The sequence below is a fragment of the Mercenaria mercenaria genome, chromosome 18, assembly GCF_021730395.1.
Source record: "Mercenaria mercenaria strain notata chromosome 18, MADL_Memer_1, whole genome shotgun sequence".
Taxonomy (NCBI): domain Eukaryota; kingdom Metazoa; phylum Mollusca; class Bivalvia; order Venerida; family Veneridae; genus Mercenaria; species Mercenaria mercenaria.
Genome location: NC_069378.1, coordinates 32700257 through 32716499, shown reverse-complemented (window position 1 = coordinate 32716499; position 16243 = coordinate 32700257). Strand labels below are relative to the sequence as shown.

General features: G+C 33.9%; 1 protein-coding gene across 1 annotated transcript in view; it reads right to left on the bottom strand.

Annotated features, from left to right (window-relative positions):
- The window catches only part of LOC123539186 (deleted in malignant brain tumors 1 protein-like), a 21717-nt gene extending 5474 nt beyond the window's left edge, over window positions 1-16243 (bottom strand). The window contains exons 1-17 of the mRNA XM_045323700.2: window positions 16089-16243; window positions 15222-15378; window positions 14692-14852; window positions 12644-12811; window positions 11818-11974; window positions 10715-10878; window positions 10204-10371; window positions 8164-8331; window positions 7201-7374; window positions 5404-5571; window positions 4304-4471; window positions 3843-4013; window positions 3356-3535; window positions 2612-2734; window positions 2285-2409; window positions 1105-1443; window positions 157-382 (exon numbers count right to left, since the gene is read on the bottom strand). Coding sequence (XP_045179635.2) covers window positions 157-382; window positions 1105-1443; window positions 2285-2409; window positions 2612-2734; window positions 3356-3535; window positions 3843-4013; window positions 4304-4471; window positions 5404-5571; window positions 7201-7374; window positions 8164-8331; window positions 10204-10371; window positions 10715-10878; window positions 11818-11974; window positions 12644-12811; window positions 14692-14852; window positions 15222-15378; window positions 16089-16188 — 2917 coding nt within the window. The 5' untranslated portion in view covers window positions 16189-16243. The remainder of the gene's footprint in view (window positions 1-156; window positions 383-1104; window positions 1444-2284; window positions 2410-2611; window positions 2735-3355; window positions 3536-3842; window positions 4014-4303; window positions 4472-5403; window positions 5572-7200; window positions 7375-8163; window positions 8332-10203; window positions 10372-10714; window positions 10879-11817; window positions 11975-12643; window positions 12812-14691; window positions 14853-15221; window positions 15379-16088) is intronic.

Genomic DNA, 16243 nt, shown 5'->3' with positions numbered 1-16243 from the left:
TGTTGATCAAAAGAATTAACCCACTTGTAATTATTTTTCCAAATGAAAGATACTATTGATGATGAAATTTCATTCAATAGTTGTTAGGTTTTGTAAGATATATTTTATAAGTGTCAGTAAATGTATACTTAAAGTCTCGAAGTTATAAAGCCATACCAATATATGAATTTGGAAGACTCTGCTCCACCATGTCTAGTCCCAACACATGGGGAAAAAAAGAAAACGAATGGGTGTAAAGGTAGGAAGCATTCACTGTGTATCCAACCCAGATTTGGGGAAAAGTAGTGCCTTTATGTCTCCACTGCATAAGGCCATGCCCGTAAATAAACAATGTGAAGGTTGATGTACCGTCTGATATAAGCACTACTTGAAATGTCGATGTCTGAAATATGAGAAGTGTTTAGGCAAACATTTTGCAAATGCATTATATGTACATAGCATTTCTAACTGGCCTCTTTTAAGCATTATATCTACACTTCGGGTAATTCATTAAAAGTAGAGCTACGGTTCCTGTACATTGCACTTCTTATCATTGTTTTTATTGTTAAAAATGTCAACTTAATAACTGAGTAGTTTTTTTTTCAATTACTACGTTCAAGCAGGATAGCATGCACTAAAGTGCGACAAGGTAGAGTTATATATTTTAAGCAATGCAATTCCTCTCAACCTCCTCTATCCTAACTTTTATGTCCATGGAACAATTCTTGAATTACATTAATTTCAAGAACATCAAAAAGATGAAGGTGAATAATTGAAAAAAAAGCACTTTATATTATGATATCCTCTATTTGGAATGCAGTTAGTATAAGTCACTTCAACATATTTAGTGTTATTCCCGAAAAATTAAATCATTTAGTAAGATTAGTCAAATAGTAAGCAGGTTAATGTATCTAATCTCTTTCATCGTTGTGTGCAAATCATTCTCGACACACAAGTTTAACGGACGTGCATATTCTCAAATAGGAACGTAGACCAGTATCATAATTCCTTTTTCGATGAGGAAATAATTGTGATTAATTTTTCAAACCAATGTTTGAAAAATGGATTGCGCATAACACTTTTAAATATTTGTATAATATAATGAAGATAACAACTAGAACGTACCTTTGTCTTGTCATAATCAATGCTTGCCGGTTTGACAGCATCCCAGGTTGCAAGTAAAACAAAACTTGTTTCAAATTTGTCTAATCCTCCGAATACTTTCACCATTTTCTCTAAGTATATTATCAGGCTTTTTGGTGAGGCTTTATCGGCTTCAATTTTTTGGTATGATTTAAGAATGTCGTATGTTCGGTAGAAAACAGATCCTGTAGTTTTATCAATAGGTGAATAAAAAGGCGCTATTATTGCTTTGCTCCCTAAATCAGATACAGTGTCTCGGTCTTTGGGCGGAGTTGGATTGGTGTATCTACTGTCAAAGCTGATGAGTCCATTCGAACATACCTTGAATAATACAATAATATAATGTTGATACAAAATTGAATATCTCCAAATTTATATGACATATGGACATTTTATGGACATTAATTCAATATCAATTGCATCAATAATGGGGCATTTACTTTGTTTGTTACTCATGTAATATGAGCAGTGTTCAAAATTTACAAAATATTGTATGGCATTGTAGTAATATATTTCATATTGTTTTCATTTTGTATACATTCCAGGTAGATAAAATATAATGAAAAGATAAGATAAAAAGATCCCCCGGACGCACAGAACGCATCCAAGCAGTCTGTTCATGGAAGGTAACGCAATGTGCAACACCCCTTACGTCACCAAGTACTGGCTTAAGAGTTGTTTTTGTTGGATTTAACGTCGCACCGACACAACTATAGGTCATATGGCAACTTTCCAGCTTTGATGGTGGGGGAAGACCCCAGGTGCCTCATCGTGCATCAATACATCACGGTTGGGCACCTTAGTGGAACCACTGACCTTCCATAAGCCAGCTTGATGGCTACCTCACATGAAGAAATCAACGCACCGACGTGAGGCTCTAACCTAAATTGGTTAGGGCAAGTGATTTGAAGACAGTGACCTTAACCACTTGGCCACCCTCTTCGTTGTAGTAAGATTCAATGTAAGATTAAATGGACTACATGATGCCGAATTACCAGATAATATAACAAAACGGTGTCCAAGTACGGGGATTTATTTTACAGCCGCCATACGGGACTTCAAGACTTTTATTGTGATAGTAAATAACATTGAGAGGAATATCATTCGGAAACATAGAACACAACCAAGCAAAAAATAGCGGACTTCACGACACGATACTTACATATAAATCTTTATGGAGCTTATCGAACAGTGGAATGCCAGGGGCAAATGAAACTTTTGACCCACATACTTCGCCCGGTTGTATTGCTAAATCATTTTGTTCTCCTCCGTATGGTAAAATCGGCACTTGAAATTGACAACCGAAAATTAATCAAGTATATTATTCAAAATGTCATATTTTTGTAAACATTTCATTAATTGATTTTCCAGTTATGAAATTCTATTCATATTTAATCAGGCATGTAATACTGGGTTTGATAGAGTGCTAGCCTAGTGAATGATTTGTCTTCTGTAAAAAAGGTAAAAGAATATATCCTTAAGAATTTACTTGTATCACATTTGTTTGTTCTTTCGTCATAAACGTTAGACTTGCATGTGCATACTGCATTAACACATACAGCATCTCTTGTATGGCAGTATTCATCTCCTGAACATTGACCGCCAATATCGACTGCAAAGTGAAAAGACAGAGCACAGAGTCAAGTTATATGTAGTAAAATATAATCATGTGATAATTTTAGAAGCAGATTCTCTCAAAACATATTTGGAACTAAACAATTCACGGCAATGTAGAAATTGGTAAAAATGTTACAAACAGATATTAGGGCCAAACTGTACCAACTTTACTTTGTTGTTATTTTTTCGAACTTCTGGATTTAGTTCAAACTTCATCCTTTAAACCACAAACTAGAAAATGTCTGCTTTAAGTAGCTAAGCTAAATGTATCTGGTTAAATAAACTTCATTAGTTGAAGTATACGCATACAAAAAAATCCTTGTAAGAACGTAACAGGTTCACAAAGTAAATAAAATTCATGCAGAAGACGATCTAGAGGCATAAATCACAACCAAGTAAAATAATAGCAGACTCGGTTTGAATGAGTAAGGGGAAATGGGATGTGCAACAACCTTTACGTTTCCTAAACTGCTATTCTATTTCGAATACAAGTCGAATGGCTTGCGATGTGGCATAAATTTTAACGATTTAGATACGATCATATGACTATTGCAGATGGAAATATTATACAATGCCAAATAAACCAAAATTTAGGTTTTCAAGCTAAATCCTCTACCTTTTTCCACACAAACTGGAGGGTGTGAACTCCATACACCCGTACTTCGGCAAACAATTGATTCTTCACCAACAAGAAGGAAACCGTCTTTGCAAACAAATTTAATCGTAGTGTTATAAGCCGTACCCTCTGAATCATCCCAGAAAGCGTTTTCCGGTAGAGGAGTTGGTTGTCCGCAATCTTAAAATAAAAATCAAAGGTAACCATTAATCAATACACTTAATTCAATATTATCTATGCTTGTCATTTGATATTTGCATGATTCTAGTAATATTTAGTAATTCGTATCTCCTGTGTAACAGGCTAAATTAGGACCCAACGTAAACATTTTACTGTATAATATTTAGGCATTATCATGCTGCAATAGCTACATCCTAATAAGTAGACCTTAATAGTAATTTAGACTGTGCAAAGCATACAATAAGAATATTCTTCAGTATAAATTTAGTTATTAGTAATATTATTTGTCTCACTTTGCATTTAATACCTCTTATTTTACATTTAGGATTATCACTCCATATCCCGCCGTCCTGACAGGTGATTATGTTGTCTCCAAGCAGTTCATATCCAGTATTACATTCTATTTTAGCCACACTGCCGAAATCGGTTCCATCTATTTCTACTAACTGTCCGTTTTCTGGTGTTGGGTCGGCACAGTCTTTTGTTATAATATAACATCTTTATTTAAAATCATACAATATTTACTATAACAGGCTATTGTCATGAAATTTGTTAGAAAAGTACAAAGTAGCTACCACATGTCAGGCTAGAACTGCCTTATGTTGGGTAGGCAAAATACTATTTGTAGTATCGTACTGCCATCTGATTTTAAGTTTCATGTATGATATTATTTATGACGTGACCACTATCAATATTATGTTTTTAAGAAGAACTTATTTTTAACTAAAGAAGACAATTTTAATCTCAGGGGAACGTCAAACAAAATACCTAGTTTGATACACGAAACACTGTCATTCCATCCAGTTGATGTACATGCAACTACAGGCGACCCTTTTAACTCATACCCTTGGTTACAGTTAACATATGCCAATGAGTCAATGGTACTTCCATTAGACATTTTCACTTTGGCATTAGATACAGATAGAATCCCACAATCTGCAAAAAAATGATACTTTCATCAAATAAATACATAAGTTTTGCATACATATTATGTTCGGAACGTACATTTATCTAATGTAATATAATATGGAGATGTTAGAAAGTGAGACAATGTACATAAAATTATATTTGTTAAAACTACTCAGATGTTTGTACCCGTCAATGTGCTGACATACATTATTTATCAGCAAAAATTTGTTTAAGGAGGAAGTATACCTTAACATTTGTGCCAAACCGGAAGCTAACGTGACGATTTACGACAACGTTTACGACAAACTAAATGTATTTTTATATTTATTCTTCTAAAAATAATTATTAACCTTTCTCCTATGTGATACTTAATGGTTTAATAATGCTGAAATAATGAATAAATTACCGCAGAAACGCTACTCAACACGGTTGCTTTAAAATGACGCAATAAAATGTTTAAAAATGCATCGTACACGAAAAGAGGTTATACATACGTGGAATAATTTCACGATGGCGTAGCTGGAGTGAATTATTCTGGAGACGTTCAACCGATTTTGAGTGTATTAATTTAAGTAAAATATTATTTTGCTCTTATACATTATTTCGATTCTAATATGCCCTTGATCTAAAACAGTAGATAAAGTATAGTAGCGCTCTTTCCTGGTCGCAACAAAAAACATTGACGTCATCGCCCGTTAACGTTACGTCATTTTAGCGTAAGCGTGTTTTAACAGAAACAAGCATATTAGAATACAAAATATTTTACTATTCATATTAAGATAGCAGACTTGTAACGACAATCGGCTATTTTCATACATATTGTCGTATCCTATTTCGGCATCATTCTGTCGTTAGTTGCTTTGCTTTTCATAACAACCGGGGAATTCCAAGATAGCAAACGGACAATATCTAATCCAACGAAAATTGCCGACGGTCATTATGGCTAGTTATGTGAAAACCTGATGCGTCACAAACAGGGGTATCGCTCCATGTTCCATCTGCTTGACAGATGATGGTTGAATTTCCAGAGATATTCAGCTCATCTGCACACGTAATGGAGATAACCGTGCCGTATGTTGTGTTTGTGTCATTGCTGTGCCCCTTACTTGGTGTAGGGTCTCTACAATCTGTTCAATTCATATAGTTAATGTATGAATGAGTCAGAAACACACACTGTTTTAACCAATCTTTCGGCATTCCTGTATATTTCATTGTTTTAATGTAGTTTCAAGAATCTATTTTCTTTAATTTAACATGTTCAAAACAATTGAAAATTTTCTCTTTTAGGTCACTGTTCATTTTTACATAAATATATAAAATGTGAAAAATATTAGCAAAATCAACTGCTTACAGAATTGAATATGTATTAGTGTATGCTCAATTTTCCAGATACCTGTCATTTAGTTGTTTAAATACGCATATTATATATAAGCAGATTGAAACGTCGATAAATTACATTAAGTACACTGACGCCGTTGCTTTTCAAAGGCAAATATAGACACGACATAAAGTTTCTGCTTTAGCTACTTTGTGAGTTATATTTTTTGTTATTCTGCTTTTATCTCTGCTAAATTTTGACATATTTGAATGAAATAGGCATAAACATTTGATAATTGTTATATTATGATAAAACATAACAACGATAATAATCAGAAGTAAACTCATTTAGCCTTGACGGTTACAATAAGGTAACCCTTAACTCAAATGTAACATAACTCATAATTAGTAAATTCCAAACGACAGTAGTACACTCTGAGCTCACCAAATGAGGAAATTCGAATTACCATATATTGATTTTTCAGCTCCGTTTAGTCGAAATGGAACATCCGTCAATATTTTTAATTTAAATGTGCAAATTTCATAACTGGTTTAAAGACGTCACTAATGACACCACATTAATAGATGACGTGGCGTCAAATGTATATTTACGTTGATAATTTTCAAATTTACTCATCCGACGAGTAAAACTATTTCATTCTATAAGCAAAGTGAATATGTAACAAAATGATGATGAGCTGTACATCGAGAAACATGCTCTCGTAGCGATTATTGTGCGCCGCTAATGTCACGCAAAATCCGCACTTCGGAACTCGTGTATATTTCTGGATACAAATTTGATAATCTGGTAAGGCACACTTATATAAAAGTAACTGATATCAAGATAAGAGCATAATCTATCCCTCGGGGAGTGTAATGTTGACAACATAATTGTTTGATCCCGCAGATGGCACGATTTGCCGCATAGCGACCAGCACAAAATTACACTCACCTTGTGAATTTCTATTTTGGGGTTACCCTATTGCAACTGTCACGGCTCAATGAATCAATGTACAATTTTTGTAGTTGTTATGTTTTATTCAGCTGAACAAATCAGCAAACTATGTATCTAATTCTCAAATCTGTTAAAATTTTGCAGAGATGAAAATAAAAACAAACAAACAAACAACAACAGAAACAAACAAACAGAACAAAAAAAAAGATAAAGAAAAAATTGTCGATTTAGAAAAGCATTTGGGTATATATATTCTTTTATTCTATAACTCTTTAGAGTTTTAAGGTCATACTTGAAAACATAAAGCACAAACAGAGGTTTGAAAATTTCATAATATTTGAATTAACATGAAACGTTAATCTTTTACGTTTGTTAGCTGCTTGGTGGTTTTCGAGCTTTTAGATATAGATATTGCATGATTATAGCGTGGTAAAAACAAACTGAACAACATTAGCACCGTATAAATACTATACTACAAAAATACCTATGATTGTACAAGTTGGCCATGACTCCCATGTGCCATTTGCTAGGCACGACACCGGTGAACTTCCATCCGGCCGATATCCTACCAGGCAGCTGATAACGGCTATCTCTGAGTAAGTTGTTTTGTTTCCAGGTAATGTGACGTCAGCATTTAGTGGCAACGGCAGTCCGCAATCTTGAGATTTTTTATAAACGCAGATGATTATTACACTATATTAGGTAAACATATAATCAATTTGTAAAGGCATACTAGACCCATATGTAATATTACCAAGTTATTTTAACAATTGACTGTTACTGCATGATTTTTAGTTATAAATGCAGTACATACATTTGAACATATATATATATATATATGGAGTAAAATACTTAAAGAAAATTATTCTCGTGAAAATTAGGCACTGAATATCTTCAATAATAATTAATATAATAAAATAAGATAATTGCTAGAAAAATAACACCAGACTCGGTTTGATCGTAACTGTTCATGAAATATGAAACACCCTTCATACAATGTACCAGCCCAGTTAAGTTCTAAAGTGACATTGATTAGATCCCACCATGATGCCACAGAAAATAGGAGAAATTCTAACACTGAGTCAAAGTACGGAGTTATATTTTACTAAGCAACATTACAGGTAAGGTTGGGCCGTATTTATAGCGGGGTGTCTTCCTTATTGAGTTGTCTGTGCTCAGTACTACTAGGGATTTTATTCTGACTTATTTTCTTTTTTTAAAGAAATTGATCATGATCATAGTAAAAAGGGAAATTGGTGTATGTTTACTGTAAGTATATCAGAAATCTTTTTCGTTGGCCTACTTTGCATGCATTGCTGGTTTTGTTTGTTGTGCTCCATGCTACCTGGAAATCTACCCTTACCTTTTGATTTTTTATATTTGATGTCAATAAAATCTAAAACTATTAAGATAGCTAATTTTTATGGCTCTAAAATAATGTACTAACCAACTATCTCACAGGTTGGATACTCTGTCCACATTTCATTTGATTGGCATGTAATAACTGCATTTCCGGACAGGTTATATCCGGTGTCACATGCGATTATTACAACAGATCCATTTGTTGTCACTGTTGCATTACTTGATCCATGCTTAGGGGTAGGATCACCACAATCTATAAAAACGAGTGTATTCATTTTTCCAATAATAATGTATATGTTATTATACTTTTCAGAAATCTTTGTTGCTACTTTGTAAATCAGAGTGATGCTCGTATATGCCTTTAAAGAATAATACTTTTAAAAGTATGGTAACAAAGGGAATAAGGGTTATATCGGCCATTCCACTATCTATCTATCTTCGAATACTGCTCAACTCCCCTTTCGGGTATTATTAGCAGATGCGCAATCAGTGCAAGAGAAAGATTTGCTACACCTAATTGCATGTATGTTGGCATACTGCAGGAGAACAATTTCAGATGGGAGGTTGTTCCATAAGACCAGAGTACTTGGAAAAAAGAAAATTTGTAGTAATTGGAAACTGTATGGATTTGTCTATAGGCCAGGGCGAGTGTGTGACGAGTCGGTCTCCTTGGTCTCTCAAAATATGCTGGGACAGGAATAGCTACTAGTGAATGGACAATTTTGTGAAACATTATTAATTTTGCATCAGTTCGTCTGTTCTCCAAAGATCCAAAACCGAGAGAATTTTGCATACCTGAGACACTGTCATATGTTGAATAGTTGTTGTATATCCATCTGATTGCTCTTCTTTGTACCATTTCTATCTTTTTGATATTAAGTAAATATTAAGGATGACCAGACTGTGGATGAGTATTCTATCTGAGGCCTGGCAAGAGTTTTATATGCAATTTCTTTAACCTTCTTTTTTTTAGTTTGGATGTTATGTTTTACGAAACCAAGTGTTCTGTTTGCTGTAGTGCAGATTTTGTTAATGTGAGTATTAAAGTAGAGGTCGTTTGTTAAGTCTACACCAAGGTATTTAGCAATTGTTACGGAATCAAGGATCTGGCCATGCAAAACATAATCATGTTGTATTGTATGTTTGTTTCTTGAGACGTTAACCTGGCATTTACTTGGGTTAAAGTGCATTTCTCATTTACTTTCCCATTTCTGTAGGGTGTCAAGATCATGTTGTAACTTATTTGCAATCTGTTGTATTATTGATAGTGTAATAGACAGCTGTGTCATAAGCAAAATGTCGGACCAGGGATTTTACAGGATCATGTAAGTCGTTAATATATAAAAGAAAGAGGAGAGGTCCCAGGACAGACCCTTGGGGCACACCAGATTTCTCGCCCTCGAGAACAACCACCTATTATGCTGCCTATTAAAAAAGAGCTAATCCATTCAAGAGTGCAGCCTCTGATACCATGCTCATGAAGTTTGTAAAGCAGTTCAGTGTGATTAACTTTATCAAAAGCATTGCTAACATAGAATATGGTCTGACTGCTGGCCTGCAACAAGGGTTCTGGCTAGGTCATCAACCAATTGTATAAGTTGCGTTTCACATAAGCGGCGCTCTCTGAATCCATATTGCAGTTCATATAGAACCACTGGGTTGACAAGCGCTCAATCCAATTACTAACACGACGGTATCTGCTACTAAACAAAATGATTGGTTTTAAAACTACCCGCCTACAATTCAGGTGAAATTTAGCAACATGTTCATTTTCATCAAGTTTTGCATAAAATGTATATATAGCACAGAAACATTTAAGTAAGTGACAGTAAGTGTTAGACATTGGCTAAAAGGTAGGAAGAATGTTGAAATTAATGTTGACTTCCTCCATTAAATCAACAGGACCGCAACCGTCTACTCCCTTCTGCACACTATGCTTGGTCGTTTATTATGGTACCTTGCAAAATGCAAAAAAAAATGTAACATATCAAGAAGATTTTACCACTGCCTCTTTCACAGCACCCACATTTTAATGATTTATGAGAGAAAGCATTTTCCGCTTAAAATGTGTAAACGAGTCGCTTTCAATTATAATTATAAATCTAATGAACACTTGATAACATACCAATAAGATTACACGTGGATAAGTCGCTCCAATGATTGTTTAATTCACATTTTATCACCGAGTTACCAACGAGCCTATATCCCTCATTACATGTAACTTTAACAACAGTCCCGTAGTAGGTATATGTTGAGTTGATGAATCCATTCTGTGGTGTTGGATCACCGCAGTCTACAAGAGTTAAAATGTAAAAGAGAAAGTAGTCATGGACCTCAGTGAAATTCTAACTGCTATACGTAATAAGAATATAATATTTCGTGCGATTATAAGCAGAATGAGGTCATTATCAACATTTTAACGTCGTGACATTTTTACTGTTTAGCATAAACTGGTGATATAAGTGAATTGACCTCTTAATGTAACATGAGCATGTGTAAAATTGACAACTGTTTATTGAAAGATTACCGTCGTAGTACACTAGTACTCAGGGAGTGTCACTAGTACTCAGGGAGTGTAAATTTAAAATAAATTCATTATCTTTGATTTGTAAATCCTCTGACAGTTAACTACCTACCAGTACATATAACGGAAACATCATCCGGGTGTTTGCAGTTATCATATGTAATATATGTGCAGTTGTTGATGTGTGAAGCGCTTGGGGAACAGATTAAATCGTCAACAAATATCGGACCTTTTCCCTCTCCATAATAGGCACCAGAGTAAACTTCAAATGCTGGTCTAATGAAATAATTGATAAATATAATTGGATTTCAACATTTAGAATGCTTAACATTAAACCTAAAAAAAAAGACACGTTCCAATACGAAAAATCCAAACAATCTGAAATACTGATTTCATAGGACAGTGTATCATTGTGTGTACAACAGACATTAACTGCACAACAATACTTAACGCAGATAAGTAAAATATTTCAACAAAATGAAAACGATACACAATGGAGAACCGAACCGCATTGCAATGGTCATTGGCAAAACACCGCCGGGGAGTTTAAACCTTTGAAAGTCAAATTTTAAATTCAATATCTAACCATTACTTTTTGAGTTCGTCATTTCCACTTCACGAATTTACGATTCCTCGATGTCAACTTTTCGACTTCGCACTTTCAAGATTTCGCGATTTCTATATTTCAGCTTCAAGATTTCACGATTTCAACTTCAAAATTTCTCAAAGATTTCATGATTTCAATTTCACGACTGAATTCATGAAGTTGAAATGATGAAATCGTGATATCGTGAAATCATGGACTGAAATCTTGAAATCGTGATATTGGAATAGTGAATTCTTGCGACCGATACACGTGAAATCGTGAAGTTGAAATATAATCGTGAAATAGTGAATTCGTGAAGTTGAAATCATGAAGTTGAAATCGTGAAATGTCGAATTTGAAATGTCACCGTCAGTCTTTCTTTTGAACTGATTAATTTTTCAAAGATTCTTGTCACTAAAACATTTTAGGCTACTTTAACAGAAACTAACGTAACCTAATCTGAATTTTGTAATCAGGTTACAAGTGAATGAAAACTAAGACATAAGACAGAAACTAACGTAACTTAATCTGAATTTTGTAATCAGGTTACAAGTGAATGAAAACTAAGACAAACCATACATTTAATCCTAAATTGAGACCGTACAGTTACTTATTTCTGATTTACTTACGCATATCCTATCATATTGCATACTGTATTCGCTTCTTCTATCCCGAAACCATGGTCGCAAATTGTCCCCCATGTACCCATGACCTTAAGCTCAACTCGTCCACGACTAGTTCTATTTCCACCGACAAGGCGCGTGTCCGTTATAGCCAAAGGGTAACCTTAAATTTGTCAAGATATAAATAATTTTACAAATGGTTTGAAAATTGGTTGAATTTGTAAAAGAAAAGCGGAACCAGGCTTTGCTTAAATCCACTGGATATGTGTCCTTAATTTTTTCTTTGTAAAAAATAAGAAATACAAATAATATCCCCAGATATCCTTAATTAGTTATCTTTAATTCAATAACCAATTTAAATGAATATCGTATTAAATTTAAAACAAAGGAATAAATGACAACACATGTGTTTTGCAGCTGATGCAAGTGTCAGAATGCAAAGCCCTACAACTGTTAAAGCAAACATATCGTGGTTTGGACCAAACGTTTATTGTACGAGGAAAATAAAGCATTTTTTTCGGATTTTACACAGGCACGAAAACCACAAATATCATTCCTCAGCATAAATGTAGTATTTCACATGCTGAATATCATACTGATTTCATAATACACGTTTGCACATTTGAAGCAAAAAGTAAAAAACAGGTATCAGTGATTTTCCATATACTTTTGGTTTGAAAAAAAAAACAGGTTTAAAAAAGCTTTGTTTAAAGTGACTATTATGACCTCTTATAATGTTTAACGAAATAAACTACTTTGTTTTAGATGATATTATGATCCTACAAATAAACTGACATTTGTTTGAAACGGAAATCTTAAATATGATATGTACTGTATTCCTGGCATTGTCCCTTGGTTATCCATTGCTTTGTCACGTTATCACAGGTCATTTGTAGAGTTCCAATGTATGTCTTGTAGTAGGAACAGTCAGCATACAATGTTGTTCCATTGTAACTGAAGTAACCTACATCCCAGTAGTAGATATCTGGCTGACCACATTCTGTTAAATGAACATGTATTTGTATAACTCTATTTGTTTTTTTGTCTCGATTATTTGACATTTATAGCACTCTTATTAGACATTGTTTAACCGTTTAATAATAATATGTAATCAAGACAAATACATTGCTACACATTCTTTTCAGTAAGATAACATCAGACATAATTATGCTAACAAACTTAAGAGCGTTACTATGTAACTATGTTGCTAATCATTTTCTTGCAGTAACTAACCTAGAAGTTACCGAATACACAATGCACTACATAATATTATGTATCATGCATGATTATGTACTAAAGAATCTGAAAGAGAAAAATTAACACGAATTTATATCTTCTTACATAATGTGAAATATAAACTAAATAAATGAAGTATTCTGTCGGGATGTATTGTGGAGCGACTACAGTACATAACACTTGAAATGCTGTTTTTTTAATATGCCAAAGAAAGAAATACGATAAAGCAATCATTCGGTTAATATACTGCATGTAACTGGATATATTAACTGTAAATATAATTCGTTTGAGCACACACTGTTTTTGTTAAAGATATAAACTAGACATTATAAGCACTCAAAACAATAATTTATGTTCTACTTCATGTTAGGTTTTTGAGCAAATAAAACTAAAGTTCTTTTTGCAAATAAATCTGCCATTTGTTATGTCTAAGTTTTTATTTCCAGTTTAATATGAGTACTACAAATATAATAATGCCCTTCGTTATGAGAAAGGGTTGAAAAGTTCATATATTACATTATTTGACTCGCTTATCTGCGCTATATCCCTAGTGATATATCCTCTTAACGTACAAAAACACATATGTGAGACGAACAAACAATCTTATCAGTAAATTGATTACACTTATGTACGCAACTGATAATATAACTTGCATTACAGTTTTAACAACCAGATTAATGTTCCTGTACTCGTACAGTACCACAGAGTTTAACAAACAAAAGCTGTAAATCAGCACGTATTCTACCAAATACAATGTATGTAGATTTGCACTTACTGCAAAGGTCGTTGTCACATAATACATGAACATTATCCACCTCGTCTTATAGTAATTACATATGATAACACTAACTTCGTATAAGTTCGCCCTTCTTGATTATATTTGTAAGGCATAGAATAATATATAACATTACGTAAACGTGCTCAGGTATTTTTCCAAATATTACACTGATTTAGGATTATTCCAGACACATTAGACTTGCATTTGCAATAGAGTACGTACATCTTCTAAACATGCTGACTCCTTGAATAGAAAGATGTGAAAGTAGTCACTTATTTGTACTGTGAAAGTAGTCACTTATTTGTACTGTGAAAGTAGTCACTTATTTGTACTGTTTTCATATTATATGTTTTTAATAATAATTACTTAAAGAAAAGGAATAATTTGAACATTTATACAAAGCGTTCACACAGTGAGAGTGAGGTTAGGTGCACCAAATCCGGTGGTTTAAGCTCATCCAGTGGTGATTTTGCCACAGACCGTTCCAAGGCGATACTTATGCTCGGCTGTTACTTGTTAGTTTTGTCCTCTTGAGTTTGCGTCGTCTGTATGTGTGTGTGTTGGGTGTTTGGTGGTTGTGTTTGCCTTGCTGTGCTTGGTAGGCTGCGATTTTGGAACGTGGCTTTCTCTATCTATCCTTGTTTTCAGATTGAAATCTTTCTTCCTCACTCTGATGTATGTGGGAAATTTGGCAGTTACTTACGGAGAACATTTTTGTATTGGTAAAGAATCTTGGAACATTGGTTAGGTTGACTGCCAGCCGTTACATAACTAAAATACTGTTGAAAAACTGCGTTAAACGCGAAACAAACAAACAAACAAACAGAAAGATAAAGTATCAAATATTGTTGCCATGTGTAACATACCGTTGCAAACTACAGACACGTCTCTGTCGTGTCTGCATGAGTTCTGGAATAAGTATTTACATTCACTCAAATCCGTATTGTAGGAGTGGCAGAAATATTCATCAACATATACTGGACCACTTCCTTCTCCGTGTCTGGCTCCAGTGAAAAACTGTGCTCCCCTTAATTTGAGATATAGACTAATAAAAACCATATGCCTATATGCCAACATCTATGATATAAATATAGATAAATAATTGCGATAATACCTAAGTGGTTTTACTAACATTAATATGATCCATCTAGTGAACATCTTTTAAGTTTTTGTTGGTGCAAGTGTTTATTACACGTTTATATACGCTGCGTTATTATTATATATTTTGTAGCCCCTATATTGCGTTACTAATGTTTTAATACGTATTTTACATAAACTGTGTACGGTAGACATGCTCCAACTGGTGTCGCAACTATTTTGCATCCTACATGTTTGTAAGGCTGAAAGTAAGTTGTCTGAGACCTTGCACAACGCAAATGAAAACGGAAAAAATTACTTTAGTCCAAGCATATTGCAAAATACATCAGCGTCGTTGATATTGAAGTTTTTGTCACATATAGTTCCCCATGTACCATTGACCTTTATTTCAGCTCGACCATCATAAGGGCCAGTACCATCGGCAAGTCGAACATCTGTTATATTAAGAATTGGCCCTGGATAAAATCAAAGAAGAACGACTAAAATATTACTATTCAATCATTGTTTAACACATCTTTATCGATCTTTTACTTTAAGCAAAATCACGCATGCATGTAATAGATTGCCACACACAAAACGTTCAGTAATATGTATAAAAGGTCTGATTTTACTAAATATATATACTACATGTTTACACCTATATTGTCTAAGGTGAACCTATGATTTTCTTATTTCATTTCAACTCGTAGTAAAACAAATCTGGATAAGGAAGCATTGGACTCTACTATGGGATCATCTGTTCGTCAAATGACGAATCATCCTCGTTCGAACCCTGAATACGTAGTGCAAAAATATCAATTTGCTCGTAAAGGACATATACCTGCGATTAGGTTTGTACATGGAAGAATATATACAACGAAAAGACAGAATAGTTCATAAATGTTTGTATGAAACACAAAGTTATGAAATACTTTGTAGTTGTTTCTGTTGTTGAAAATGTGAGAAGAATTGTTATAAAGGGTTTCAGATGGATATTTCCTTGAAGTGTGATAAACATTATCTCTTGACAATTATAGATTGAAGTAACAAGGTCACGAGTTTGACTCCTGAGTAAGGTGAAATGTCTTTGTAACTGTTTTACAGAAAACAATACTTCATGACGAATTGACAGCATCGAATTCATGTATAAACGTTATCAAACCAAATCTGTAGAAATTGTTCACACCATAGCAAGTTACAGAGACATCATCTCTATGCCGGCAGCTGTGCTTTGTCAGATATCTGCAGTCGTTTATATGCTGATCATACTGATTGCAATCAAGCATACTAATGTATACCGACCCATTACCTTCTCCGTAGAACGCGTTGTGGTCGTACCTC